General features: G+C 41.1%; 1 protein-coding gene across 1 annotated transcript; it reads right to left on the reverse strand.

The window, feature by feature from the left end:
• Positions 1 to 4655: 4655 nt before the first annotated feature.
• LOC123410361 (high molecular mass early light-inducible protein HV58, chloroplastic-like) lies at positions 4656 to 5541 on the reverse strand. Its single transcript, XM_045103295.1, has 2 exons — positions 5325 to 5541; positions 4656 to 5243 (listed from the first exon to the last, which is right to left on the reverse strand). Exons 1-2 carry the CDS (start codon positions 5433 to 5435, stop codon positions 4782 to 4784), a joined length of 573 nt encoding a protein of 190 aa, XP_044959230.1. The 5' UTR covers positions 5436 to 5541; the 3' UTR covers positions 4656 to 4781.
• Between the last annotated feature and the right edge of the window lie 5582 nt (positions 5542 to 11123).

Here is an 11123-nt window from a genome sequence, read left to right on the forward strand (position 1 = left end):
GGAGGCAGCAAAAGATCAAGGATTAGCATAAGCATCATAAGAACTATGTCATCATGTTCGAGCAAAGTGTGCAGGCAGCTACGAGTACGCAATGAGCCCAGCACCGCGAGCATTGTCCGCTTGCGTTCAACAACTACGTAAGATGGTTTCAAGAGAGTACTCGTGTCGAGATTTGTCCGTCGGCTTACGAGGAGGACATATTGGAAGAACCCACTGAGTACGATGCACTTGCCCATGGCGAATACAACAAGCTAATTCGCGAAGGGTACCAAACTTCCTTCGCCCCTGTCCTGAACTTTGTGGTAAGTGTGCTCACCTATGTTAAGTGTGAACTCTAGTACACATATTCACTTGCATGTCATTGTCTTGTGATCATAGCGCAAAGAGGTCAAGAAACAAGTTGATGAGTCCGAAGCTATTCTAGACAAGACACGTGGAGGAAAAAAGGGAGAATCTGCACTTCGTCTTTTCATGTTGGTGCGGTGATCTCTGCAAGGTGAAGGAGGTGACGGATTTTTCAGATTGGTTGGGCATGAAGTTTTTCATGTGCGCCAATTATGAATCTGATCCACCCGAATCTATTTCTGCGTACATCAGGCCTCCGGTATGCTCAAGTCATCCAGATTATTGTTTACTTGATATTATTGTTTACTTGAATCTGATCCATCCGGTAGTCTCCTCCTCCTCTCTGCATGTACTATCATTGGATTGACACGGAAATGCCGGACTGGGCGGTGACCGAGATTCGTGAAAGAGGTCGCCGTGCATGGGCTAGCTTGGACTTGGAAGAGCGCCGCGAGAAGGGTGAAGCAGAGGAGAAAGCAGCGCAGAAGAAAGAGTGGGAAGAGTACTATGTGGAGCAGAGGGCTTTTCTTGATGAGATGATAAGGAAAAACCAAGAAGAGAAACTTCGGCTGAAGGAGGTTTACAGACAGCGGGAACAGGCCCGTGAAGCTGAGAGGGAGAGAAAGAGAGAAAGGGCTCGTGCGGCCAAGGCAGCAAAAGAAGCCAGTGATGGAAAAGGAAAATATCCACGTTGGATTCAGTAGATTTCACCAAATTGTATGAGCAAGTTGTATCTTAATTTCAGCAAGTTGTATCAGCACGTTGTATCTTAATTCCGGCAAGGTGTATTGATGACCCACAAGTATAGGGGATCAACCGTAGTCCTTTCAATAAGTAAGAGTGTCGAACCCAACGAGGAGCAGAAGGATCTGACAAGTGGTTTTCAGCAAGGTAAAATCTGCACGCACTGAAATTGTCGGTAACAAGTGATTGTGTGGTGAGATGATTCGTAGCAAGCAACAAGTAACAAAAGTAGCAATGGTGCAGCAAAGTGGCCCAATCCCTTTTGTAGCAAGGGACAAGCCTGAACAAAGTTCATACATAAATTTCATACACACTTATTATCATAAAACAACATAGAAACTCTCTAGCTAAAGCATTTAAATGCAACAACAAATGCGATCAAGATCGCAACTAAGGTAACAATTGATAAAACAACATAATGATACCAAGCCTCACTATCAATGGCATATTTTCTAATCTTTCTAATCTTCAAGCGCATTTTCTCCATATTGATCTTGTGATCATCGACGACATCGGCAACACACAACTCCAGTTTCATCTTCTCTTCTTCAATTCTTTTCAATTTTTCTTTCAAATACTCGTTTTCTTTTTCAACTAAACTTAACCTCTCGATAAGAGGGTCGGTTGGAATTTACGATTCACATACCTCCTAGATAAAAATATCTATGTCAACTTGATGGGCATAATTTGTCATAAACACGAAATGCAGCAAATAGTTATAAAAGAGAATATACCACATCCGAATCATAAACCGGACGAGGGCCGACGGGGACGGATATCAAAACCATGCCACTATGTATAACAGACAACGTACGGGTAAGAAAATTATACAAGTAACTATATATCTAAATCACACAAACATGATTTTCTTTTTATAAAAAAGATAATAAGAACAAGAGGCTCACCATGGTGGTGCCCGCGATGGGACGGTGCGGGCGATTGACGGTGGTTAGGACGGGGACGGGAAGGCATTAAGTAAACCAGACCTACATATGCAAACTAAGAGTTAATTTGAGCTCATATTGCATATAAATCAAATAAACTACCACATATAATTACTTCCAAAGTAAAACCCACAAATCACTATACTTATAGAGCATTTCAAGAGCTAATCTAACAAGAGAGATAAAAGGACAAAGTTGCTGACCTTTGTGATCACTTGGATGGATGGGGGGCCTTCAAATCTTGACAAAATTTGGGGAAAATGAAGCATGAGATCGAGCTTCGGGGAAGAACAGAGAGGGGAGGAAAGGGGAAGAACAGAGAGCTCAAACGCGGGTTGGACGAAGTGTTTATATAGGAAAACCTTTCGGCCCGGTTGAAGACACAAACCGGGATTGAATGTGAGCTTCTAGAACCGGTTCGTTCCACGAACCAGGACTAAAGGTTCTAGTGGGGCCCCAACCTAACACCAGCTTGCCACCACCCCCTTACTACCAGTTCGTGTCAGGAACCGGTACTAGAGGTTGAACACGAACCGGGACTAATGATGCCCCCTAGCCGTTGGAACCGACACTAATGGTCACATTAGTGTCGGTCCTTTTACAAACCGGGACTAATGTATCTCACGTAAAGTAGTTTTTCTACTAGTGCCTTTAGTCTCGGTTGGTAGCTGGAACCGGGACTAAAGGTCCCAAACGAACCGGAACCGGTGCCCGCCGAGGCCCAACAGGAGTCTTGGCCGCTCGAACCGGGACCGAAGCAAGAATTAGTCCCGGTTCGTAAGTCCATCGGGACTATTGCTCGATCGAGGCTAGGACGAAAGCCCTGTTTTCTACTAGTGATTTGGGTTTAAGGTTTCGGATGCACAAGTAGTATCTCTACTTAGTGTGAAGTTTAGGCTAGCAAAGGTATTGGGAAAGCACCACATGTTAGAGGATCTATAATAATATAATTTCTATGTGAATGTGAACAAGCATAAATCATTACGTTGTCTTCCTTGTCCAATGTCGACACTTTTGGCATATTATAATTAATGGGGGATCACAATCATAAAAGATGGCAAGTATAGTGTATTTGCATGTAAATCTTTTGTTTCCTTATTAATTCTTTCATGTGTTGCATCACCGACCAATGCTATGTTTGTCAATCTTCAATAAATTTTACCACTTATACTTTTCCTTATGTGATGTCACTACTTACTATAAGATTGGCATATGATCTTTTTTATTATTCTCCTTTACTTTGATTGCAGCAAGAAAGTAGAGAAGCAAAACTCAAACTAAATTTTATTATATGACTCTCACTTGATTATATAGATAGATACATGGATTACGAAACTAGCACTCGAACTAAACTTTTAAGTAAATAAATATGTTATGAATACCAAGCAAATTATACATGCATTTCTTATATTTAAATTGAGTAAAATCATGAGTACAAACATTTATTAAATATTTACAAATATTTGCATTCGTATAATTTTTACTCGTGAAATATATTAAAAAATTATATAATTTAAATATTAGACATGATTGAATATTCATATCAACAGTTTCAATTTTAAATTATACAACCCTTAAACTATACAAATGTATGAATAATTATTTAATGTTTGTACAAGTGAAATACTATTTTAGTTGTTATTTTGAATTATTTGTATTATTTTAGATGGTGCATTTTTTATAACTCATAACTATAATTTAAATATGTGAATATTTTTGTAAAAATACTTGAACAGTTTTTGAACTAGGTTTTTTTTGTATGTATAATGTTTATAACACATGAATATTTAGACGTAATTTTTGTTACTAAAATTACAATTTACATACCATCTAGAAATCTCCAACCCCTCAACAAAATCTACAAATTTCCAAAAAAAAAACTTGCAAAATGGACTGGCGCCTTTTTCCTCAATACATACTATCCGTTGTGGTTAAGTACGTGTTGTAGTGGCTCGAACACTTTGCGTGTTTACCTTTGCTTGTCGGTTTGAGACGTAGCTGCCACACCTTTTCTAGCCAGAATGCCTCGGATCGTATACGACGGTCGTTGGTTCAATGAAAGGGGTTTTGTGCAAAAAAGAAATCTCACGAGTTGGCTTTCTCCGCAAATAAAAATATGATGGTCTTTTATATAAATATGCGTCGGCCGAGCGTCCTCATTCACTCACAGGTGGGGCCATACACACTGGTACATACATATTTTGTGACTGTATTTGAACGTGATGACAAGTTAGGTGACCATAAATTTGAATTTTTAAGATTGAGAGGAAAGAAAATATCATTAACCACATATGCACATCTTTGGAAAATCTTGTGGAGAGAAACAACATATTTCTTATCTTATTCCGAGTGATTGTACATTCAAACGCGTTTTCGCACTGAGGCCATCGTCGACAACACAAATGTGATGCCATGTGGAAATATATTACGTTCAAAGCGTGTGTTATTTTCTCTTCCGTTGCAACGCATGAACTTTTTTGCTAGTATAAATAATATTTGTCGTCGTGGAAATATATAGTCAACCACAAGAGGACGGGGCAAAACTTGTCAAGAAAAGAAAAGGAGAAACAAGAAGAAGAGATGTTGCGATGACGCCACACTAACAAAGGATAAGAAGCCAGGAAAACAACCTAAACATGAGATTTACAAAATTCGATCACCGATGGTACAAAATTGCAACGTGGCTACAACGGTTAGTGCTATTACAATTTGTCAGTTCAAAATGAAAATCCACAGCGCTACAATCCCTTAGATGTTGACGAACGGCGCGCCGGTGATGAACTCGGTGGCGGCGAGCGCGACGAGGCCGAGCATAGCGAAGCGGCCGTTCCAGAGCTCGGCGTCGGCGCTCCAGATGCCGCTGGATTTGCTCTCCACGCTCTGGCCCTGCAGCAGCGGCACAAGCGACGCTACGGAGAAAACCCCTGCGGTCGCCAGGAACCAGCCCAGCCCGGCGCCACTGCCGGCCTGGTCGAGGAGCCCACCGCCACGCGCCGCCTCGACGGACAGCGCCGCCACGAAGCCTACCATGGCCAGCCGGCCGTTGATGCGCTCCGGCGCCGGGCCGCTGAACGCGAGCGCGTCCCAGACCGAGGGGTTAGCCTTCTTAGTCATGGGCTTGGGTGCCGCCGGGATCGGGGTCGGGGCCGGGCTCGTGCTCGGGGAGGAGGTCGATGCGCTCGTTGTCTCCTTGGTTGAGTCCATGTCAGGCTGCACATACACAAACATATCTCACGTTGAGATCGAGTCTCCAACTAACCAACATGCAAAACAGTCGACGTGAAAGCTCACCTCGGTCTGGGCCCTGACGACGAGGGCGCGCCGGCGCGGGGCCGCCACTGGATAGCGGGCGGCGGACCGGCCAACGACGGCGAAGGAACTCAAGGCCACCATGGTCGCCATTACTCAAGGCAGAGACTAGAAAAGCTAACGTACGAAGAGAACTGACAAGTTGGTGCTGGCTTAATCGATGGGCGATGACACTTGGCTAATGTTGTTTCGCTGTGTCTCTGTGAGCGAGTCGCTGCTGCACTTTTATAGCGGCCGTGAGGAGGTCGCCGGTGGACGCGGCCGTGGCCACGTGAACGCCGTGCAAGAGCTGTACGTGGAGGGAGGGCGGCGGCGGGCTCACATCCAGGTGTACATCTAGGCCGCCATAACTGGCAAAATTGATAAAAATGACCCCTGGAGTGAAAGAACTCACAGAGTGAACCTTCGGAAAAAAGATTTCACGCGTCTGACCCTTTTGTGTGACGCCTGACACCTAGGCGTCACACTACACTGTGTGACGCCTAAGCGTTCGACGCCACACAAACGGCCACGCTGGACAGGCCGGGCCCACCCCTACATAGTGCGACGCCTAAGCCTCAGGCGTTGCACACTCTGCAGTGTGGCGTCGAGCGCATAGGCGCCACAGTGTGACTTAGTCTCGCATCGCATAGTTGACCCTCATGAGCAGCTCGCCATGCGGAGAAGCTGGGCAAGGCGGCGGCCATCGCGTCCATGTGCGTGCACGTGGAGGCGGCGCAACGGTCGTTCATGGGCGAGGTGGTGCAGGCGCTGAAGCGGCTCCCTGGGCGGCGGCGCCACGCCCACGGAGGAGGAGGGGGAGTCCCCGTGGAACGACGGCGGCAGGAGCTGCTCGTGGAACGGCGACAGCGACGCGCCGCCCTGGCCGCGCGTCCCCGGGGCGCCTCGCCCGGGCGCGGTCGTGGGCTACAGAGGAAAAAAATGAAAAATACCCGCACGAATTTTCATATAAAATCAATGGTATATGATTTAGATGTGCAATACTGAAGTCATCGGAATCCCGATCTTCGATGGCACATTGGCGTCCCATAATTCTAGCCAACCACTATGTTCAACGCCAGAGGAGGAAGACTCAACTGCATCTGCCCCCTGCTTTTTTTTGTTTGATCGTTGTGCTGGCTCCAACCCTCTTCTCCTTTGTGCGTCGACGAAACAAGACGGTTGCTCACGCCTTGCATGGACGTGCCTGGGCCAGGGACATTACTGGCGGCAGGGACGGAGTCAACATGCAAGCATAAGGGGGGCAAATTTGTTTATGGAGAAGGCAAAATTCATATGAAATGAAATTTCTTGGCTACAACAACCACTATCATAGTAAAAAGAACAATTTGTTAGGGGGGGTAGACCCCCCCTCGCACCGGGGTCTACCCCCCCCCCTCGCCCCCCTAGATTCGTCCCTGACTACACGCGATTGCCCAATACTTGAGGAGTTGGGACATGGTGGACTCGGTAACGCTCAGGGAAGAAGAACATGACACCATCTGTTGCAAGATTTCATATCAAATTTGATTAGAAAAATATGTAGAGTTTGAATATGTTGTTATTTAATATTTTTAAAATACTATATAGGATACAGTGTAAATCAATATTTGTCTTTATTTCATACACACGATCTGTATTGTAACATGTAAACTTAAACGTTAATATTTGGGAAATGTTATAATCTAAGTTCTCTTTTTGTACATATTTCATGATCTAAGACTTTACGTATGTGCCTTTTCTTGACAGAATCCACGTGCGTTCTTACCAACGGACTACATTTTTTTAGTAAATACGCAAATAATTTTTATAGGATGAACATGCACTTATAAAATTGCTGAACATCAAAGTACATGAAGGTTTATTTTAAAAACATTTGAACTTATAAAATTGCTGAACATCAAAGTACATGAAGGTTTATTTTAAAAACATTTGAACTATTCATCTGATTGTAATGAATGTTGATAGTTTATTTTTTAGGGTAACAGATGAATTGATAAGTACAATCTCAATTTGTGTTTCATCTATTGCATGTGATGGCTATACATATAGGTTTTCTGAATATACTTAATTTATAAACACGGCCTCCTCAGTGTCAAACGACACCACGTCGATGATGCCTGAATGTGGTCGTAGGTGCACACCATCAATATGACAAGTCAGAATCAAAATTGGATCAAAATGATAATGTCTCAGGTAAGAAATCTTTACTACCTGTTGCAATGCACGGTCATATTTGCTAGTAATAAATAATATATGGTAGTATACATCCCTCGATTCATAGGTTCGGTTTATCCTCCTTTCCCAAAATAAAAATAGAACGCCTTGATGTAACAATACTAAAAACTCTATTTCTTGTGTGAGTACATTATATCTTGCTTTGAGCTTGCAAGGGAAATAAAGATACACTTTTGGCCTTCAGCTTTCAATGGTAAATTTTAGGGTCCACGACAATGAGCTCAGCTAATCAACTCTCTTAATCAAAGGCAAACAAGGTTTAAGCTTCAGACTGTTGGCGAGTGAAATTTATAGTGTTTTATAACTCACTTGTTTCATAAAACTCCTCATATCATGTCCATTGATACACTTTTGTGTTTATCATGCATGAATACTAGGTTTCCGTGCCTTTTGATGTGAACGTTGCATAGTCTTTACTTTTTATTAGAGTTACTAGCACAAATGTCCGTGCGTTGCAATGATAGTAGAAGTATCCACATGATTGAAGCTCTTCTTTCTTAATGAAATTACTCGTCATTGGTAAGGCTATGTGCGTTTTGACTTTTGAGGTAGATGCACCATGTCTCGATCACAATGCATGTGCTTCCCTATGTTGAAAACGTCGTCTACCATGCGTTACCATGCGATCTCATAATTATTTTGGACGGTCGCAAACAATTAGTACCACCTCGGATAGTAAAATATTAAAAACAATAACATGGATGAACGGATTTTTTTTCTTAAAAAAAAGGCAACAATAAATTTAATACCCTACAAATGTAACATTGTTTGAGACATATGGAATACACCACATATAAAAATATAGTAAAATATCAATATGATAAGTGCTTATGTTTTGTGAAACTACCGGTGGACATTAATAACAAAGCATAATTTTACAATTTGGAGAACATGAAAACATAACAATAGAAAAATGTAAAATCACTTTTCAGATTTTTTTGTAAACATAGTAAGAATATTATAGTATGTTTTTGTTTGTAAGTCATGATTTAAGAAAATAACTCAATGCATTGCCACCGTGTTTTTTGGTCGAGTGATTGTCACGATGATGACCAAAGCTAGGAGTGCCTATCCAAATATCCATAGAAGCCGAGCAGTCATTGGTAGTGCTTTTCGTGACAGATTCTCATAGCAAATATCCAAGTTCGGAGGACGGTGGCACAACCTGACTATGTGGCAAACTGACGATGGATCAAACAAACATGCATGCGAGGTATGTACCAAGAATCATTGTGATGACTGGGAAAAAGAGAGGAGACGATAGGCTCTCGAGTAAGATGCACAGTGAAAATAATCAAGGACGAAGGCAGTAGCAACAGGATCTGGATCAACCTATGTGTCCTCAGTGCAGAAAGGTGGCGATTCTAAGTAATGGAAAGACAGTCCAGTCGTGTCTATATACACAACCAATTTTTTTAGGGATATCATAACCACGTACATGTTGAGACTTGGCAACTTGGACGTCTCAGGATCAAGCTGGAAAAGATAACAGATTTGCACAAATATCATCCTAAAGCCCACGTGAGAGCCCTTGTCTGCTTCACGAGAAGACGCCGCCCAGCCGACGCAATACTCCTCTGTCGAGTGCGCGAGGCAGGTAGCCAGTATTGCATGCATGTTCGTGGCCGGAGATTGCAAAGGTGCGGGCCTCTAGAGTCTAGCCCCCGTGGGTTGTGGTCGGGGAAGACAATCTGGAGCGCGTCGAGCCATCAAACGTCAACGACATCGACAGCGTCGGACTGCCGGAGCACGTCAAGTAGATCTAACATTGTCGACATCAGCCAAATCAAACGTCAGCAGCGCCATCAACCCCATGCATGCCAATAGATGGCTCGATTAGCAAAGGTTATGCTAGCGTATAAATTTTACCGTGCGTGCGGAACGGATGAAAATTTATATATCTATAAAACCTGAAGGAAGAATCAATACCTCTTTAATTATTATTAAAAAAGTTGGTATAAATAGGAAAGGAAAAAGATGAAAACAATAGGAAAAAGCATAAAAGCCAAAACCTGGGCTCAAACCCAGGTCTGTGTGATAGAAGAATCAAGCTCTAGCCACTGCAACGGCATAGTGGAAGCGTTACATTAGGATATCGATTTTAAATAAACTGGAAACCTCTCTCGTGACTTTTGTGAAAAAAACGAATCATTTTTCCTCACTTACCGGTTGCATGGTGGGTAATTGTTTACAACTTTGAAGGTAAATATTATGATGAATGACAGAAGCACTGTTTGTTTTATTATTAGGAAGAGATTACTTCCCTTTTGTTTGTTGTGTGTGTAGGTGGGCTGAAACTCTAAGGATTAAGAGCAATGAAATGATCCAAGTTGGAATTAACCCGCATAAGTTATAGGACCAAATACATGACCTTTGGAGAGTTTTACAAAGTGGAGGTTTCACTACGAGGCCAAATTGAAGATTCAATACAAGTAAATTGTCGGGCTCTTTTATATATTTATCTTTACCTATTAATAAAACATCTATTGCTTCTGTGGTACGTCATGAAAATTGTTCCTGAAGTTTGCATAAATTACCCATCATGTCACCGGTAAGTAATAGAAAACGTTTCACAAAGCGGAAAATCTCGGACTGGGCCGGCCCATGTAAAAACCTCATATATTACGCTCTGCACCCTAGGAGAATATCCAGCACACCGTATGGGCCAGCCCAAGCACAGGAGCCAGTTTTTTAGTTCCGTTTATTTATTTATCTTCAATTCCATTTTATTTTTCTATTTTATAATTTAGAACTTCAAATAACCTTTAAACTTTTAATAAACTTAAAATTTTAAATCAACATATTTTAAAAAATAAAATGTTTCTGACTTGAAAAACTGCTCAGAGTTTTTGTAAAAAATGATTGCATATACAATAAAATGTTTGCAAGTTCAAAAAATGTTTGTAAAATAAGAAAAGTCCATGATTTCAAATCAAACTCCATGTATTAAAAATTATTAAAAGCATTTAACAAAATGCTTTCTAATTCAAAATATGTTAATGCATTTAAAAAATGTCTTAAAATTTGAAAAATAGCTAATGCCTGTTTTGATAGTTTCTTTTTTTATTTAAATTTTTCCGTTCCATTTTTGTTTATTTCTAATTTAAATAATTTAGAATTACAAAAGCATTTGCATATTACAAAATAGGAATTTTGAATTAAAATGTTGACGAAAACATAAAATGTTTGTCGATTCAAAAAAGGCGCCGGATTTTTATATTATTTTTTTGCAAATTCCATACAATGATCGTGAATTTAATAAATATATTACTGACTTATAAAAATGTTTGTTTATTCAGAAAAACTTCATGCGTTTCAAAAATGTTTGTGAATTTATAGTAAAATCCTCCAACATAAAAAATTATGTTCGTCTTTTCTAGAATTGATCGCCAATTCAAAAAAAAAAAATTAACCCGTTTGAAAAATAAAAAATATTCACGATTTTTAGTAAATGTTTGTAAACTGTAAAAAATGTTCTCGATTTTAAAATTGTTCTCATATTTGTAAAATTGTTCATGAAAGATCTAATGTATGTAGTTAAACATTAATGTTTCTAAGTCTTTG

Source organism: Hordeum vulgare, chromosome 1H (genome assembly GCF_904849725.1).
Source record: "Hordeum vulgare subsp. vulgare chromosome 1H, MorexV3_pseudomolecules_assembly, whole genome shotgun sequence".
In the NCBI taxonomy this organism is placed as follows: Eukaryota; Viridiplantae; Streptophyta; class Magnoliopsida; order Poales; family Poaceae; genus Hordeum; species Hordeum vulgare.